The sequence below is a fragment of the Narcine bancroftii genome, chromosome 1, assembly GCF_036971445.1.
Source record: "Narcine bancroftii isolate sNarBan1 chromosome 1, sNarBan1.hap1, whole genome shotgun sequence".
Classification (NCBI taxonomy): domain Eukaryota; kingdom Metazoa; phylum Chordata; class Chondrichthyes; order Torpediniformes; family Narcinidae; genus Narcine; species Narcine bancroftii.
In genome coordinates, this window is record NC_091469.1 from 272976867 (window position 1) to 272997458 (window position 20592).

The 20592-nt window shown below is 43.5% G+C and overlaps 1 protein-coding gene across 7 annotated transcripts in view; it reads right to left on the reverse strand.

Moving 5' to 3' along the window:
• myrf (myelin regulatory factor) overlaps nucleotides 1-20592 on the reverse strand; it is a 269264-nt gene that overhangs the window by 77895 nt on the left and 170777 nt on the right. For 6 of the 7 annotated variants that reach the window (XM_069899350.1, XM_069899366.1, XM_069899335.1 and 3 more), the window contains exons 5-6: nucleotides 16270-16331; nucleotides 68-338 (exon numbers count right to left, since the gene is read on the reverse strand). In XM_069899350.1, the coding sequence (XP_069755451.1) occupies nucleotides 68-338; nucleotides 16270-16331 (333 nt within the window). The remainder of the gene's footprint in view (nucleotides 1-67; nucleotides 339-16269; nucleotides 16332-20592) is intronic. The other variant, XM_069899342.1, reaches the window with a different exon arrangement.

Consider the following 20592-nt stretch of genomic DNA (forward strand, 5'->3'; position numbering starts at 1 on the left):
AAACAGATTAAATCACACAAAGACGTGCACTACACACTGTGTAAGACTAAAGTCTTCTGCATCTTACTCTGATCCATGATGCTGTAGAAGCTGATGAAGCATCTGTGACTGCTGGACCTGATGGAGCTCATTTGGCGACATTCCTGATACTGGATACTGGGTCATGATTGGCTCAGGCTTCATGTACATCTCCCGTGGCACATTGGAATAGTGGGGATTGGGTGGTTGATGAGGGTGTGGTGGTTGAACGTGTGTTTGTGCAGGATGTTCCAGACGAGAAGGGGGTGCCATATGACATAGATGTTCTGGTGTCATAGTGCGAAGCAGGTGGGACTCTGCTGGAAGAGACAAGCAAGTTTTAATGCATTCTGGATTGCGCAGCTTCTCTTCATACTTGGTGTAATTCTGCAAATGCCACTCTCTCTTCACTCTGAGTTTGTTCAGAACTGGTTTCAGACCAATTCAGCTACAAATTTCAAAAGTATTCACTCCAGATGATTCTAATTAGGCAACACAGATTTATTTGTGAACATTCAAGAAAATAAAGTATTGTAAAGCACATTCAGCTCAGTTCTTTCCCCCACCCCCCACCAAACAGAAGTATAGCCACCTTGCCTGTTTAATTTCTTCTCACATTCCAACTTTCCAATGTTTAACAGTCAAATGTACATTTTATTTACAAATTATTCAAAGATAAATCATACTGAAATACATAACTTTTTATTTTATGTGGTGACAAGAAGAAAAATTATGCACAATTTATATGTTTAATTATTCTACATTTTTAAAATAATGATCATAAGATTGAATTAACCTTGTATGAGCGGTGGTTCTTAACCTTTTTCTTCCCATTCACATACCACCTTAAGCAATCCCTTACTAATCACACATGGCATAGGGAATACTTAAAGTGGTATGTGAGTGGAAATAAAAAGGTTGAGAAGCACTGGTGTAGAGCATAAAATATGGAGGTCCCTGGTTCAATTGACATGTAGTTTTTAGATGGGCTGGGGGGCTACTTGATTTCAGCAGCTGTGGAAGGGAGTGGAAATATCACTGAAAAAGTTCCAAGTCAAGGGCTTTACAATGATCAAATAAGGTAACTTTCAATTGATCTGTTTGCATTAAGCTGTACCCAAACATTACCTGGTGAAAAGTAGGTGCTGCTCGAAGTCAAGAGAATATTTGATTGTGATGTTTTCTTTCAAAGGCCAGTTTTCTTGGCTTTGTGGAAAGAAATCACTACTAGATGAGGTAACAAAACTGAAATCTTACAGAATTATTCACTTCAGAAGAAGGAAGGGTATATTTTTAGAATCAAGGCTTCTTATAAATTAAATTATCTTTAGGTTTCTCTCCAAAAAGGAATGAGATAAGCACGCATTGAGAGAGAGAGCTGGAGTACTTTGCGTGGAAGTTGCTAAGAGGTTGGTAGTATGGCAGCTTTTATTGTGTTTGTCCTGGCTCTCTGCCAATCTAATGGAGGGAGGTTTTTCTCCTGTGACATTAGCACATTACAAGGTGCACTGTTTCTTATCAATCTGAATAACTCTCACACATAAAAATACAGTTTGTTAAACAAACAGTTGTTATAAATTGTTTCTCTGATTTAGATAACAAAAAAAGATCAGCAAAAGAAATGGAGGGAATAATTTCAGATTCTCAAAACATCTCTGACAATTTCTATTCATCATCTAACTCACCTCTATGTGGATTCTGTGCATTTCTGTGATTGGTTTTGTTATAGAACTGGAACCAAGTAAAAAGTATCAAGCATTCCCAGGTTGTATGCTAGTTCCGACATATACAAGCCTAAGTCCAGGGGCTTGGGCCTGAATATCAGATCTCTTATCCGAAACAAACAACCACTTTCACTTAATATAGAGTCATAGACAGTATAGCACTGAAACTGGCCCTTCAGCTGAACTTGTTCATGCTGACCAGATGTTACAATTGTACACTCCTGCCACTTCCTCTGGTAACCTGTTCTATATCCCCACCACCCTGTGTGTTTAAAAAAAAAGGTATCCCTAAAGTCCCTTTTAAATATTTTCCCTCTCACCTTAAATTTACTCTCTCTAGCTTTACATTCTGTTATCCTGGGAAAAAGACTATGACTATTTACCTTTTCCATGTCCCTCATGCTTTTATAAACCTCCATAGAGGCCTCTCCTCAGCTACCTCAGAGAAAAGTCCCAACCCTGCAATTTAACTCAAGCCACCAATCCATTCTAGTGCATCTTTTCTGCACTCTTCCCATCTTAATACCTTTCCTTTAGCTAGTGACCAGAATTGTGCACAATACTCCAAGTGCAATCTCATAAGTATCTTGTACAGATGTAACATGACTCCAAGACTCAATCCACTTTTACCTACGCATTCCTTTGACCTGTTTGAATTCTATGGATAAGGAGATTCAGAGAAAGATGTTTTGACCCAGACTATCAAATGCTAATGTTGAATATCACAATTTACTGTATAATATCAAAGATTAATAGGAGCACAAATTCATAGTCCCCTGCTTTACCACATCCTCACCCTCCTTGAAGCTCTGTGCTACATATCGATGCAGGCCTACCAAAAGGTAGGTTACTCCTGAGAAAATGGTCTTCTGTCATTACTCTGTCCCCTGTACATATGGGGCCCTTCATTTTAGCCTTTTGCCAGAAATTCGCTCCCACCCAATTGCCCAGTTGTTTTTCCTTGAACCATTCTCATAGTGCCAATTTGTGGTAGAAAAACAAGTTCGAAGGGTTCAAATAGTGACAATCTTCGCTACATGTCAGTACAAAACGGTGAACTTTATTGACACATGACACCAATACGTAACAGGAGACACATATACACCCACATGCAAACCAATAATGTTCTGATACAAGTTTGCGAAACAATACTGATGTTAATGCATGGGTTCATACAATCAGTACCTACCATCTGTATCGTGACAAGCAGGCAGAGCACCAATGAACAAGGTAATGTGTATCTATCTACAAGTTACAAGGGCAAGGCACAATAGTTGTTTAAAATTTGCAGTAGACCTAATACCAAGAAAGAGATGTGTGTTCATCGTATGTGTGGTTTGTTGGTGGGGTGGGGGAGGCCTAGGGATGTGGCCAGGGAACCGAAGGGGTGGCAGCCCAATAAAGTTTGGGAACCAGGCCCATAACAACACATGCACATTAATGTAATGGATATGGAGATAACATTAATAGACAAAAAATTTTTCCATCTTAACCATTCGCAGAACCCACTGAGTGAATGAAAAACGTAAACAGGAGCACCACAAAATTCTGTGCTGGTCCATTGGCTATTTGAATTACTATGCTTTTAGATGTAGGTGAGGCTCCTGTGGAGTTCTGGAAAATGACCATTTATAGGTGAGATTCATGGAATCACGATATTATTTTGCCAACTTGGTGAGTTGGATCTGTAGTATCGTTTCCCAACCAGGTAAAGTAGTAAGGGACACTACTGTAGTTCATGAAGGTAAAATGCAAAGATATCTTAAATGGAGCCAGAATAGGAAGGTGCATCCTCTGGGCTCCAAAAGGAAACTCCCACTTCTGCTTCCCAGGGACGCCTCCTCTCCTTCTCATGGGGCCATTGGTCAGGCTTCCCATGCGATGGTGGTTTGGGAGAATTCAATTATGCTCAACTCTTCACTCTCAAACAACAACTCCTGTACCTATGCTTACTCTATTCATGCTGTGTGACCTGCGGAGTTTCACCAGCACTTTTATGTACAGTATTGCACTACAATCCCAGCATCTGCAGAGTTTCCTGTTTAACTCCTTGCAACAAAACCTCCTGATTCTACATCCCACTGAAATCTATAATCAGCCATAATGCCCTAATTTATGTTGGGCCAGGAATAATTTCATGATGTGGTTCTATGTTCTCTTGAATCCCCATGTTTCCAGGAAATACTTTACTGCAAATGGTGTGTCCAATCCACATTCCATCATGTTATTAGTTACCGCAATGATATCCCCCTGATGAAATGTATTCACTGCTTTGACAATTCTTTTTGAGAGTCATTGCAGGCTGACATTTATAAAGGTAAAGGCTCCATTATTGTCACTTAATACTACATTTAGAATGTAACATACATGATATTCTACCACAGCCCCTCACAGAAACTTACAGCTCCTGGTGTTTCCTAGGCAGTCGTCCCTCCAATACTGACCAGGGCTGAACCTGCTTAGCTTCTGAGATGAGATAATCTCAGGTGTATTCAGGCTATTAGGCTTGCCAGCCTCTCAAGCTAATCATTCATTCTGTTGTTTGCCTGTAAAAATATAGCTGGGGTGTCATCACCAATTGACAACATTTTTATATCTGATTTTTGTTCAATTTAAATCAATGCAAGTCCTACATTTTCTGCAAATGATGTATGCCACTGTCCACAAAGACTTTGACTTTGTGTTGTACCCAAATAATAAAGACAATATGTACTGTGCCATTGAACAAGCAATGAACAAGGAGACTGATCTGTTGTTCTGCATAGACCCCTACTACAAATTTCCATTGCCATGACATGACAAGAAATAAATTTCACTACAGTGGAAAACATGCATAAAATGAGTTTTCTCTGCTCAGAGAGCCACCTTGGGTAGATTACAATCATGAGCTATGGGTTTGGGGAGCATGAGAGGTGGGAAGGCTGAAGGGGTACTGCAGGTCAAATTCTAGAATCCAGCCAAGGCAGTAGAAGGAAGGTTGTTGTGACTGGCTGAAGAGTCAACTTAAGAGTTGCAAGATTGGTGGTGGAAAACCTAAAAATATTTTCAACCCAGGAGGATAGTGGGCAAGAAGAAAATGTAAAGGAAACTCTGCCAGACTGGTCCCAAAAGCAGCTTTACCTGCCTTGTGATCTCCTTTATCTGTTCACGTGCCTGACTCTGTGATACACATGTAAAAAATGAAAGATGTCCAATTGATGTCATAAGGTTTATGGTGTGCTATTTGTTAGCACTGGGCATGTTTGAGAGCTTGTGCATCAACAGGTTCTCTGTTGCAGCAAGTACCCAATCGCAATTCTCATTAAATTTGTTCATATAAGGTGAAAAATTCATCAAGATCACAGCTAATCTTCCACCTCAGCACCATTTTCTGTCTCTGTATCTATCAATTCCCTTAACGCCAAAAAATTAATCTTTTGAACTCCATACCGAATGAACGTAATGACTGAGCTTCTACTGCCATCCATAAAATTCCAAATATTCACTACACTGAGTGAAGAAATTTCTCGGCATCTTGGTCCTAAACAATCTACCACCCCATACTGAAAATGTATGGTCCTTGTGAAGGAAAAACATTTCCCCCATGTAGCCAGTCAAGCCCTTTCAGAATTTTGAAAATTGTTCAAGTTTATTATCATTCTTTTGCACATGCACAACCATGTGAAACAGCGTTCTTCAGTCCTTGGTGTAAGACGTGCAGGCACACATAACACACATACAGACAAACAATAAATACACAGCAAAAATATAAAAATAAATGTGGTGATATAGCCACTACACTGGCTCCACTCCTAGCAGCCTACTGCAGGGGACAACTGGGAGGCTGGCCCCACTTGCCTGCTGTCAATCACCGTCCCATATACAGACTCAAGCCAACCCTTTCGAGGGAGAGTCAGACATGGAGCCAGCAGTATATACTGAGACTGGTGTGTACAAAATTAAGCTAATTAAAGCCTGTTGTACAGTCTGTAGACCTTGCGTCAGAATTATTCACATGGCAGTGCTCACAATTTAATTAGCTTAAAATTAAAAGGACCATGGAGAAGTTTCTCATCATCAAGAGGCTGGATATCAACCCTCAACACCCGGACACTTCAGCATACTTCAAGATTGAGGTGATCATCCACACACAGGCTAAGGTCATCAACACTAACCAGAAGAGACTCGTGATACTTTACCCCAAGCTGGGACCCCACACTTTCCAGACTATCTGAGACTGCAAGGATTTCAAACCAGCAATGGTCATCCTGTACCGGCCCCCAACAAGCATACTCTATGCTTGGTACCTGCTCAGCATCAGGACACAGCAGCCAGGTGAGATGCAGACGCTTACCTGGGGGCACTGCGAGAACTGGCAAGCCCATGCACAATTGAAGCTGGGGTGACTGCTGGTGAGGTGGAGTGACTCATCTGAGATGTGGGCGGGCGAGGGCTGTGGTCGAGGGTGACGACAGAGACTGTTGGAGGAGAATAATGCCTCCCTTACCAAGATCATGGAGGTGGTCCACTCCCTAGAAGCTGCAGTTCGCCATGTAGAGGCCTTCGATGCTTGCCTCCCCCAACCTGGCCTTACCAATGCCGACGACAGCAGTGCTGAGGGGCCCCACATTGAAGAGACAATAGCCACTGCTGATCCAGTCTGCCACTGTAAGTACTGTGGGTCCCAGTTTGGGTCAGATAAGCGCTCTCAAAAGGACTGCCCTGCATTGCTCCAGATGCGGCAAGAAAGGCCACTTTGCTAAAGTGTGCCTCTCCAAACCCACTGGGAGCGCTGTGTCCCTCCACAACCAACCAGGAGCCCCTTCTGACTCTCTGGATGCCCCCACATGCAGATGCTAGGCAATGCCATTACTCTTCTCGCACCGATGGCGCCACTTCCGGCCCTGCCATCCATCCACGCTGTCACCATGTGCTCACCATGACTGTCGCCATCTTTCATCATCCAACTTGTGCCTGCACTGATGATGTCACTTCCACCCACACTGATGAGGTCATGTCTGGTGTCACTTCCGGTTGAGTCGCCCAACTATGCTAATGCCATGTATGCCTCCTGGGCACCGCCATCAAAGGCCAGCCGACCCCCAACCAACCCAACTTGCCGACCGGATGAAGTGGTCAACATGTGCACGTGCAAAACTGCACACTCACCGCACTCCATGCTCCAAAAGCCCCCCACTGGCCACTACTTGCCACAACCATCAGGGAGCAGCGACCCGGTCCTAGAGTCCACCACGCTAATGGAGGACATTCCCCATGGTCTCAGGCACTCGATAATGGACATCGCTGTCAATGGGAAGGTAATAAAATGCCTGTTTGATACAGGTAGTACTGAGAGCTTTGTGCAGCCAAATATGGTCTGTATGCTGAAACTCAAAGTATACCCAGTGAACTTCACTATTGCCTTTGCAGCCCAGGACCATTCCATCATGGCACTAGGGTGACAATGAGGGGGGATTATATCAAGGGTTCAGCCTCCTGGTCATACCCAAGCTCTGTACCCCAGTCCATCTGTGGGCTCTCCACCCAATGGGTGCCCCCTCCATCCTTCTTCAACTACCTGACAGTAAGCCTATAGCTGCCAAGAGCAGGCACTACTGTGCGGCAGACAGGACCTTTATCAAGGCAGAGGTGAGACGCCTTCTGGCAGAAGGAGTTATAGAGTCCAGCACCAGCCCCTGAGAACCCAAGTCCTTGTCGTAAAAGAGGGCAGCAAACTGAGGATGGTCATCAACTATAGCCAGACCATCAACCTGTACACCCAGCTGGATGCCTACTCACTGCCCCGCATCACCGACATGGTCAGTGAGATAGCCTAGTACAGGGTCAGCCGACCATCAGCTCCCCATCCATGCCAGGCATAAACCTTAAACCTCCTATGAGGAGACGGACGCCTCTACCAGTTCTGCCGGGTCACAAATAGAGTCTATCTCCCAGTGTTTCACTGGGAGATAGACCTCATGGTAGACCAGCACAATCTAAGAGTAACCTTCCCGTACCTGGACCATGCTGCCAACCTGGAGAGATTTCTCTAGATGGCTGAGACACTGAACCTCACTTACAACAGGGAGATGTGTGTGTTCAGTACCACCCCCCTCCCCCGCCATCCTGGGGTGCATCATGGAACATAGTGTCATCGCTCCCGATCTGAATGCATGAGCCCCCTAATGGAATTTCCCCTCCCGTACATGCTCAAGGCCCTCCGCAGGTGCCTAGGACTCTTCTCTTATAACTCCCAGTGGGTGCCCCGCTTCTCAGCCAAAGTCCGTCCACTGGGCCAAGCCACCACCTTTTCCCTCCTTGCCGAGGTACAAGCGGCCTTTGCCCACATCAGTCAGGACATCGCCAATGTCACGATGCATGCCATGGACAAGACCACCCCATTCCAGGTGGAGTGCGATGCCTCTGATGTTGCCCTCACGTCCACCCTCAATACAGGGGGAAGACTCCACCATTGAAAAGGATCCCAATGTGATCGTGGAAGCAGTCCATCACTGGTGCCACTACCTGGCTGGCAAAAGGCTCACCCTTCTCACAGACCAGCGCGCAGTGGCATTCATGTTCAGCACCACCCAAAGAGGCAAGATCAAAAACGATAAGATCTTGCGCTGGAGAGTCAAGCTAGCCACGTTCAGCTACGACATCCAGTATAGGCCAGCGAAGCTCAATTACTTCCCTGATGCCCTGTCCTGGACCTGTGCCAGTGCACACCCCAAACAGCTTCAGGCGCTGCATGACACCCTTTGCCATCCAGGCGACACATGCCTATACCACTTCATTAAGTCCTGGAACCTCCCCTTCACCGTCCAAGAAGTCAGGACCATGACTGAGTCCTGCAGAGTCAGTGCAGAGTGCACACCACGCTTCTTGTGCCCACCACAGGCCCATGTAGTGAAGGCCACTCGGCCCTTCGAGCGACTCAAGTGTCGACTTCAAGGGACCACTGCCTTCCACGAGTAAGAATGTCGATTTCCTCTCGGACATAGATGAATACTCTTGCTTTCCTTTTGCCACCCTTTGCCCTGACACCTCCACTGTCTCCAATATCAAGGCACTGGCACTGATCTTCACCATGTTTGGATACCTGGCCTTCATCCACAGCGACCGGGGTCCAGCTTCATGAGTGAGGAGTTGCACCAGTACCTGACAGTGCAAGGCTTCGCGTCTAGTCACAACCCCAAGGGCAACAGGCAGGTGGAGTGGGAAAACAGGGTGATCTGGAAGGTGATCCTCCTGGCCCTGAGGTAGAAAGGATGGTCCATCAACTATTGGCAAGAGGCCCTTCCCGAGGCATTTCACGTCATATGGTCGCTCTCATGCATGGCTACCAAACAGACCCCTCACAAGCCCTTTTTCTCCTTTCCTAGGAAATCAGTGACTAGCGTCTCCCTGCCAGCATGGCTGACATCTCCAGGACCAGTACTCCGCAAACACATGAGAACCCACAAATCCCAACCCCCTGATAAAGCAGGAGTACCTCCTCCATTCAAACCCAAATTACACCTTTATCAGGTACTCACAATGGACATGAGGACAGTCTCGACCAGGGACCTGGAACCAGCATGGGCCCAGCCCTCTCACCCCAGGTACCCTTGGTCCATCCACGATCCCCCAGGAGCCGACACCCTCTCTCCGCCTCTCCAAAGAACCCCACTCCCTGCGGACCCACCCCCACCTATTCTGCCAGACACCATCCCACACACACCACTGACTGCTCTGGCCTCCTCAGACCCAGCCGACTCTCAAACAGCCCTGCACCTGATGACCAGGAGCCTGTCCTGCGACGGTCCCAGAGGCACAGACGACTGCCGGATCACCTGAACTTGTAGATACTACCCAGCACCGAGGATACCATCCCCCACCGAGCAATCATTTTCAGAAGGGGGTGAATGTGGTGATACAACCACTACACTGGCCACTACAGCTTACTGCAGGGGGTAACCACTGTACCTGCAGGTAGGCAACATGGGAGGCTGGCCCCACCTGCTGGCTGTCAATCACCAGCCCATATAAAGACTTGAGTTGGCCCCTTCAGGGCACAGTCAGACGTGCAGCCAGCAAAGATACTAAGAATGGTGTACAAAGTTTAAGCTAATTAAAGCCTGTTCTACAGTCTGTGGACTTTGCATTAGAATCACAATAAATAAATGTTTTGCTGAGTAAATATTAGATTGTTTAGTGTGAGCAGTTGTTAGGTGTCATTCAGCATTTTACTGTTCTACGCCTGGTGGTGCTGGCTCTGATACTCCTGTATCGCTCTCCCAACACGAGGAGCTGGAAAATACTATGTGCAGGATGGAAGGGGTCTTCAACAACTTTGCGCATCCTCTTCAATCCTGTCATCCTTATAGTCCTGTGGATTGATCTTCGATTCAATTCTCTACAGCAACCGTACCACACTCCAATGCAGCTGGCCAGGTTGCTCTTGATAGAAGTCCTGTACAAGGTTAACATAATGGTGGTCAGTTGTCTTTCCCATTTCAATCTTCTCAGAAAGTGCTATCGTGCCTTCCTGACAAACAAGGAGATGTGTGTGTCCATGATAGGTCACTTGTTAAGTGGACTCCAAAGAACTTGGCGCTCTTTGCTCTTTTCACTCCTGTTATTGATGTGTAGTGAAGGGTGGTGTCCCTGGTCGTCCTGAAGTCCATGATTATCTCCTTCATCTTATCCATGTTGAGACTCAAGTTGTTATTCTCACACCATTTCAAGAGATTTTCTTCCTCTTCTCTGTAGTGCGACTCATCATTGTTGCTGATGAGACCAACTGCTGTTGAGTCATCTGCAAATTTGATGTTTCTGTTGGAGCTGTATTTGGTGATGCATTCATGGGTCAGAAGTATGAACAGGAGTGGGCTGAGCACATAGCCCTGAGATGCACCAGCATGGAATGTGATGGTACTCTATGTTCTGCTGCTGACCCGGTCAGATTGTGATCTTTCTGTTAGGACAGCTTCTCCACCAGCCTCTGGGGTATGATTGTATTATACACTGAGCATGAGGCTTTGTTCTCCAGGTGGGTCAGGAAGGAGTGGAGGGACAAGGCTATAAGATTATCAGTGAACAGATACTTCTATGGGTGAATTGAAATGGATCCAGTGTCTCTGGGAAATGTGCTTTGATGTGTTTCATCAAACATGAATGCTTTTTTTTAAAAATTTTTTATTTTTCACACCATAAATCACATTAGCCATGATATACACTTTTTCTTTTTCACACATATACAGTGACTTTTTCTCCCCTCCCCTCCCTCCTCGCAAGCCACCCCCCCACCCCCCACCCCTCATCCATTTTAGGTATACAATCTAGGTTGCATTAAGCCAGTCAGACAATGTTGTCATTCAACAAAAATACACCAGAAATTCTACTGAGTCCATTCTTTTCTTTCCTTCTCCTTCCATCAACTTAGGTAATGTTTGTCCCCGGTAGGTTTTCGCTACTGTATTTAATGTAAGGCTAAACATGAATGCTTGAAGCATTTCGTAATGGTGGAGGTCAGTGCCACAGAGTGAGGCCTGTTATTGTCGCCCTCTTTGGTACTGGGATGATGGTGGCTGTCTTGAAATATGTGGGAATGATGGTCTGCTGCAATGAAGTATTGAAGATGTCCATAAAGACCTCGGTCAATTGGTCTGTGCAGTCCTTCACTACCTGACCAGGTACGCCATCTGGTTCTGCTGCCTTGAGTGGGTTCACCTTGGATAGGGTTCTCCTCATCTTGGCTGCAGCTTTGCAGCAGGCTCGTTCATCAGGGGGACACAGAGTTTCTTCGTTACCATCTTATTCTTATTGAACCCGATGAGCTGAACATCTTCTATGCCCGCTTTGAGGAGAACTCAACAGTGCCTATGAGAATCCCTGCAGAGGCTGAGGACCTTGTGATATCTGTTTCTGAGGCAAACATCAGAACTTCATTTATGAGTGTGAACCCATACAAGCCGTCAGGCCCTGGTGGCATACCTGGCAAGGTACTGTAAGTCTGTGCCAACCAACTAGCCAGAGTGTTCATAGATATTTTCAACCTTTCACTGCTTAGGTGGAGTTTCTCACCTGCTTCAAAATGGCATCAATCATCCGGTGCCCAAAGAGAGGAGAGTGAGCTGCCTCAATGACTATCATCCAGGAGCATTCACATTTACTGTGATAAAATGCTTATCACTGGCTCTCCACTCAGCTCTGGAACATCTAGACAACAACAACAACTCATACTCATGGCTCCTTTTCACAGACTGAGCTCAGCCTTCAATAGCGTTATTCTTTAAGGGCTGGTCAATATGCTCCAAACCCTGGGCCTCTGCACCCACCTCTGCAACTGGATCCTTGAACTCCTCATCGGAAGACCACAGTCAGTATGAATTGGAAACAATGTGTCCTCCTCACTGACGGTCAACACAGGTGTTCCTCAAGCCCACTGCTCTACTCACTCTACACCATAACTGTGTGGTGAGGAACAATTCAAATGCTATCTACAAATTTGCTGATGAGATCACGATTGTCAGCAGAATCACAGACGGCAATGTGGTGTGACAACAACAACCTGGCACTCAACTTTAGCAAAATCAAGGAGATGATTGTGGACTTCAAGTGAAAATCAGGAGAACATGAACCAGTCCTCATCAAAGGGTCAGCAGTGGAGAGAGTCAAGAACTTCAAATTCCTAGATGTCAACATCTCTAAGGCCTCTATGTTGATATAATTACAAAGAAGGCTCACCAACAATTATACTTTATAAAGAGTTTGAGGGGATTCAGTATGTCACCAAAGACTCTGGGAAACGTCTACTGTGGAGAGCATTCTGACTGGATGCATCATGCCTGGTATGGAATTGTCAACATTTAGGACAAGAAAAAAAACTCCATGGGGCTATTAACTTGGCTTGCAACATCACGGGCACCAGTCTTCACTCTGTCGAGGACACCTACAAGAGGCAGGGTCTATCCTCAAGGACCCCCACCACCCAGATCATGCCCTCTTCACTCTGCTGCCACTGGCAAAAAGGTACAGATGCCTGAAGATGAGCACTCAATCACACAAGGACAGTTTCTTCCCCTCTGCCATCATATTCCTGAATGATAAATGAACCATAAACACTACCGTACTTTGTCTTTTTATTGCAATATTTTTTATTTATTTAAGGTGGTTTATAAAAATGTTTGCCCTGTGATGCTTCAGGAAAACAATGAATTTTTTTACATGTTCATAACTATATATTCTAAACCATGCATGAAAGATGTTCAGACTATCTGGGAGGCATCATAGTCTTGTGATCTATTATAGTCTCAATCCCTAGCCACATGCATCTCATGTCGCCAGTGTAACACAGCTGTTTATGGATCCTCTGTGCATACCCACACTTTACCTTCTTGATTGCATGGGAGAGTTCTCCCGTAGCTGAGCTTAGTGCCATTTTGTGTCCTGTCCTGAAGTGCCCAGACCTCTGCATCCAACAATATTTATAATGATTTCTCCTCATTGTATAAACTGCAATCAGTGGAGCTAGTCTATTGATACTAGCTGTCCTGCCTCTGGTAGGTACATCCTTGCTTGTGTAAGGAGACCAAAACTGTAAATAGTATTCCATGAACATGTTCATCAGTCCCCTCCATTATTGCATCAAGTCTTCCTTACTCCTATAATCTTCTAATTGAGGGCAACATACCATTTGGCCTCCTGATCACTGGCTGAACCAGCATGTTGGCTTTCAGTGACCTGTGTACAGGTACACAATCCTTTATCCGGACATCTAAAATCCGGAAAGCTCCAAAAACTGGCATTTTTTACCTGGTGTTGGTACAGTGGAGGAAGAGAGAGCGAGACAGCAGCGTGACTATGTTGGGTGGTGGTGGGGGGGGGGGGGGGAAGAGACAGTCGCGCGATTCGGGTGGGCAAGGGGGGGGGAGAAAGACAGCAGTGCATCTCGGGTGGGCAAGGGACGGAAGCGCGACTTGGGCAGGCGGGGAGGAGAGTGACGGCAGCATGACTCGGGTGGGCGGGGGAAGAGACAAGAGTGCGATTCGGGTGGGTGGGGGGAGAGTCGGCAGCACAACTCGGGTGGGTGAGGGGGAGAGAGATGCCAGCACGACTGGAAGGGGGTGAATATGGCAGTACAATTCGGGTGGGCTTAAATCTGGGGCAGCTAGCTTTTGTTCTGAAATCCGGAAAAATCCGAAATTCAGAACACACTGCCCCCCAAGGGTTCCAGACAGAGGATTGTGCACCTGTGCAAGCACATCTTGGTCCCTTGGACCATGTCCCACTATTTAATAGCAGATCAGCCTCACCCAATCATGGCATCCTCATGAGGCACTATTATAAATACAGCCAAGGAAGGTCATGTAACTCATCTTAATTTGTCACCTTGGTTACCCCATGGCCTTATTCAATTATTATCTCTATAGATTTCAGTTTTCTCCTCCACTACTCTGCCCAGGAGCCCATTTCATTACTGATCTCAGTTTCTGTGAAAGATTAAGGCAGCACAATTAGCTCAATGGTCTTACAACACAACTACCTGGATTTGAACCCAGCACTGTCAGTGATGAGCTTGTACATTCTCCCTGGGATATGCATTGGGTTTCTTTGGGCCCTCTAGTTTCCTCCCAACCTTCAAAGACATGTGGATATATTTGGATGGAGGGGGCACATGGGCTGGAAGGGCCTGTTACCATACTGTATCAGTAAATTAAAATAGTAAATGTCTTTTCACTAGCTCTAAAAATGCTTTACATCAATCTAATCAACAGCTTCTTGCAAACTGTTATACAAAATCATTTTCTGATTTACAGGTGTCTTCTTGCAAGGCCAGAAAACCTAATTACATCCATCCAGTTCCTTTTTTTCCCTCTATTTCACTAGAGATCAGCTCTATGGATTATTTCTAAACCATCTCCAAGAACTGAACATCATCTGTGTATTTCTTAATCAGTTAAGATGACTAAGGACAGCATTTACATCCAACCTTAAATACCCTCTTGGTATCCAGAATGAACGCAGTGTTCACGTCCCGTTCAACCATAACAGTGAATAATTTGAACATAACTCCTTCTCCTGGAACCTCCATGGGTGTGACATATTGGTTGTCTCACAGGTTGCTGTTCGCAGGAAGTATCATAAATTTCTGTTTAAGTTCTTTAAAACCTTGAAGATCTTTGCAGTGCAGCCTCAAACGAGCTCTGTATCATCATAGGGATTAGAAATAGAGGGCATGTTTCGATAGGCTTTAAAGATCTCGTGTTCCTCTCAGATAAAAGAGGGTGAAGGCTTTATGAACCCTTCATCAACACTGTCTCTTGCTAAATCCAGGTTAACATTCAACTGCCATCACACTTACCTGCAAAACAACTATTATATGAAAGGTGCCTTGAAATCTTTGTCACAGGTCTGAGATTGCACAATAGAAATGTCAACCTTTATTTCTCAATATCTGTGCATTCATCAAACTTTCTTGAACTTTAAAATCCATCAGAAAATTTGCACTCCCAGAGTAAAACCGTCAAGCACATTGACACAAGCACATTGCATATCCCACCTGCCCGATTGTCCCTCCAGCTTCATGGCTGGGGTAATTAACCTCCACCCACCCCCAGCTCATCCTTTTGGAACGTTCACTGTGATTTCATAATCCCGCATTTCTCCATTACCTCATCAGTTCTAGAAGTTACAAACAAATTCTTTCTGACAACTTGCCAAAGAGTGCATCAAATGGCTATTTTCCACAGATTAAACAAGAAGCTTCCCCTCCCACTCTATTCACTAACATTAGAAAAATGAATTCCCTACAATTACAACACCATTGCTTGTACAAGCACTAGTTGTAAAACACCTCCTCAAAAGCTAATGATTGATACTGGAAGACTGTACATTTTATCCGCTGACAGAACCTTTGCATGCATTGTCTTGTAACTCAACCCTTCTCCCTTCACTCTATTCTTTCTCTTTTTTTAACTTTCTTCTTTACTGTCTTTTATTTTTTTATTTCACTTTGGCCCTTAATCATCCACATCACCCTTCTCTTGCCAGCACTTAAATATCTGAAACAAAAAAAATCACAAAAAAGGCATTGCATAACTTGCCAACAACTTTGAACTCACAGGATCCCTGACAAAGGGAACACCTGGGAAGCGCAGCACAAAGGTTGAGGAGGCTTCACAGGATAAAGAACCAGGCAAAGCTCATTAAAACAGACGAGTCAAGCAGATGGTACTTGCACAACCCGAAAGTCTGATTCATCATCCAGAGTCTTCCCTTGTAACTATATTGATTTCTCCTCAGCACATTTCAGGCAGTCTCCACTGAGTTCTTGCTCCTAATGCAGCAGCTTTTCTCTTTTACCAACATTGTTTACCCACTAATTTTAGCTCAGCAAGCCTTTCAGTGAAGTGCAGCTCAAAACAAAAGCTGAGGGCTTTGATAATATTTATAAATGGCTGCTTTAACTGATAATTCAGGCATGCAGTCGCACCTTTATTCAGATAGAAGTTTGGTAGAGCCTAGAGCAAACCAATCATAAATAGGAAGTTATGGGGCTTACCACTCGCCTGTGGAGGGGAGTATGGCTCAGATCCGGAATCAGGAGGAGATTCAGGTAAAGTGCTGAGAAAACAAAAGTGTAGCATGAAAGTTAAATGTTATAGAAATTAAACGGCAGAATAACTCAGATCCAAATTTAAAAGACAGATTAACGCGAGGATAACACGATCAAACATTGATGTTCTCTTGGTCAAATGGCAGTTTGGAATTGCACTCCTGGACAGAATTTCAGCTTTAAAACCAACACAATCATCAGAATGTCACAGTCCTCTTAAAAAGGAAAAGTATTGGTGTTTTATTTTGTTTTAATTACTTCCTCCTACTTTAATAACTTTCTTACATGTGTCTCTAATAATGCTCTGATGAAAACACATGGAGGCCAGGCCCTTGGCTGTCAGCAGAGCAGTCGGTTTAAGACAACAATTCTTAGCTCTCAGGATTCATCTCAAAAGGAAACCTCGGTAAGCACAGTTATATCATGTGGGAATTTAGAACAAATAGACAGGCAGAGTTTGAGTTAGGGTTAGGGTTAGGTCCTTCAGTTTGTCCATCCTAGACAATGGCAGGTCTTAATGATCAAATTTGATAACAAATTGCCAATCTCTACTTTTGATCAGGAGCTATTGAGATACAAAGAGCAAATGGCAGTAAGAAACTCCATTTTTAAAATTTAATTTGGTTGTGCAGAAAAATAGGAAATAAGTTCATCGTGCTGCTAGTTGGCAGACAAGCCTAATTAACGTGCAGTAAAATTTGAACAAATGTGTGTTCCTGGATTCTTATTTCCCAAACAAATCCTGTAATCATACATTGAGAAGAGAACTTACCACAAAACTCTTTGCAACCTGACTCCACCTACTTATCACTGAGATACTAAAGCAAAGCTGTTTACATTTTACTAAGGCCTCTTGTGCACAACACCAAGGATGGGAGGGAAATGATGGGCAACAATAATTCTGAGTGGAACTGCTTGGTGAGGAATTCAAATGGAGTAAACATGTGGTGGGCACAAACAATATATTGAAACCAGATCAAATATTACAAAAGCTCTCAATAGGAATCTCTAAAATTCCCAAAACAGCAATGGACTTGTGCAGTTCTTATACACTTTGTCAAGTTTATCCCTTCTCTTTATGTCTTACTTCTAGCAGACAAGAACAGATTCAAATGAGCTTCTCTCAACTGTTGATTTGCAAATGTATATTTGTTCTAATCAATCCTTGTACAATGTATTGGTGTCAGCTACTTAATTTTATTGGAGCTGGTTTTGAATTTAAAGGTAGTTTAAGTCATGATTGGTGGGGCAAACTGATGCTCTTTTGATATAATCAGAGAACAATTTAATTAAATCATATGGAGATATATATCATGGCGCTTACTTCTGTAGTCATATGGAATTCATTGAATAAAATTTCTGGCAATCCTGACACTCAGTTAAAGAATGCTTTCTGTCTCTTAAAAATGGACTGTTACTTCACTGAAATATTCATCACATCCAAGATTTGGAGCAATTCCAGAGTCTCAAATTCAGAGCTTAATACTGGTGTCTTTGTAAGCTCACATATTCATGGATTTACATGGAGCACACACCACTGAAAGCAGGTACTCAATCCATTCCAGCCTCCCATGCTTCCCTTATTTATCTTGCCTTTCCTTAAACTATCCATATTGTTGTGGTAGGAAGTTCCATCAACTCATCACTCTCTGTTATTTTCTTAATCAATTCTTGGTTTGATTCCTAAACTGACAGCATCTAAATGTGTTCTTGTCCATTAATGGAACATTTTGGTTTGATAAGAACAAACTTCATCCTGCACAGTGCAACTCATATTCTATTGACTGTATGGTGACCAACTGAGGATTATAAAGATTCAATTCTATCTCCCCCAGGAATAATCCTGGAGCTTGGTTTTAGTGGCCTAATTATCTTACTCTGCTACTTTAGATGATTTGTGCCTCAACATTTCCTTCACCATTTTGATTTAAACTTAACAAGTGTGACTAACATCTTTATTTTCTTTTGCAAGATATAATGTTATATTTACCACTGTTGAAATTATTATATCAACTGAACCATAGAACATTTCAGCACAGAAACAAGCCCTTCTATTCTGTACTGATCTACATTTCTGCCTAGTCCCACTGACCTGAACCCATAGCCCTCCTTATCCCTCCCATCCATGTACCTGTCCAATTTCTTCTTAAATGTTAAAATTGAGCCTGCATTAATCACTTCAGATGGCAGTTCATCCACACTCCCATCACTCTCTGTGTGAAGAAGTTACCCTTCATGTTCATCCTAAACTTTTCCCCTTTCACTCTGAATCTATGTCCTCTGGTTTGTATCTCACTTATTCTCAATGAAAAAGCTATCCTTCATAATTTTAAATACCTCTGACAAATCTCCCCTCATTCTTCTACGCTCCAGGGAATAAAGTCCTAACCTGTTTAATCTTTCCCTGTCACACAATTCCTGAAGTCTGGGCAACATCCTATTAAATCTTCTTTGCACTCTTTCTATCTTATTGATATCTTTCCTGTAGTTAGGTGACCAAAACTGCACACAATACTCCAAATGTGTTATATCATAACATCTCATCTCGAGTACAGGAGATGTTTGATTTATGATATATGCCAAACACTTTGATTTATGAAGGCCAAAATGCCAAAAGCTCTCTTTACAATCCTCTCCACTGTGACATCATTTTCAGGGAACTATGTATGTGTATTCCCAGGTCCCTCTGTTCTACTACATTTCTCAGTGGCCTACCATTAACTGTGTATGCCCTTTCTTGGTTTGTCCTTTCAAAATGCGACACCTCATCCTTGTCTGCATTAAATTCCATCTGTCATCTTTAGCCCATTTTTCCATCTGGTCCAGATCTCTCTGCAAGGTTTGAAAATCTTCTTCACTGTCTACAATGCCCCCAATCTTCATTTCATCTGCAAATTTGCTGATCCAATTTACCACACTATCATCTAGATTATTGATACAGATGACAAACAACAATGGTCCCTGCACTTATCTCTGAGACACACTATAAGTCACAGGCCTCCAATCTGAGAAGCAATCATTCACCACTACTCTCTGGCTTCTCCCATGTAGCCAATGTCAAATCCAATTTATTACCTCACCATGAATACCAAGTACCCAAATCTTACTGACTAACGTCCCAATTGGGAACTTGTCAAAGGCCTTACTGAAGCCCATGCTGACTAGCGGTTTTCAAATTTTTTCTTTCCACTCACATTCCACATTAAGTGATCCCAATGCCATAAGTTCTCTGTGATTAGTAAGGGATTATTTAACGCGGTATGTGAGTGGAAAGAAAAGGTTTGAAAACCACTCTTTTAATCATAGTTAATTGACTCACTATGTTCATGGTTTCATATCTCCAAAAGAAGTGGGCAAATGAATAATTTTTCTCAAGCAAAATATTTCAGTAATAATTGGGTCTAGAGCAGTGGTTCTCAACCTTTTTTCCCCATTCACATACCATTTTAAGTAATCCCTTACTAATCACAGAGCACCTATGGTATAGGGATTAATTAAGGTGGCATGTGAGTGGAAAAAAAAAAGTTTGAAAACCACTGATGTAGGCAAAATCCACAGCTTTTCCTTCATCAACTTTCCTGGGAAGCTTCTCTAAAAACTCTAAGATTGGTTAAACAGGATCTATCATGCACAAAGCCATGTTGACTATCCCTAATTAGTTCTTGGCTGTACAAATAACCCTTCCAATAATTTACCTACTGCTGATATCAGCCTCACTGGCCTATAATTTCCAGGGTTGCTTTTGGAGTTTTTTTCAAACAACGGAAAAACATGAGCTATCCTCCAATCATCCAGCACTGCCCTTGTGGTGAAGGATATTTTAAATATTTCAGCCAGAGCCCCTGCAATTTCTACACTAGCCCCCCTCAAGATGTGAGGGATTATCTTGTCAGTCCCTGGGGATTTAAGACAGCAAGCACCTCCTCCTCTTTAATCTGTATATGTTCCATGATCTCACTGCTTGTTTTCCTAACTTTCCTGTGCCAGTTTCCTGAGTAAATACTGATGCAAAAAAAAACTATTTAAGGTCTCTCCCATCCCTTTGGCTCAATAGATAGTGGACCACTCTGATCTTCAAGGGGACCAATTTTGTCCTTTACTATCCTTTTACTCTTAATATACCTGTAGAAACCCTTCGTATTTTCCTTCACATTGTCGGCCAAAGCAACCTCATGTCTTCTTCCTAATTTATTTCTTGAGGTTTTTCTTGCATTTTTTATACTCTTCAAGTACCTCACTTACTCCATGTTGCTTATACCTGCAAGATAC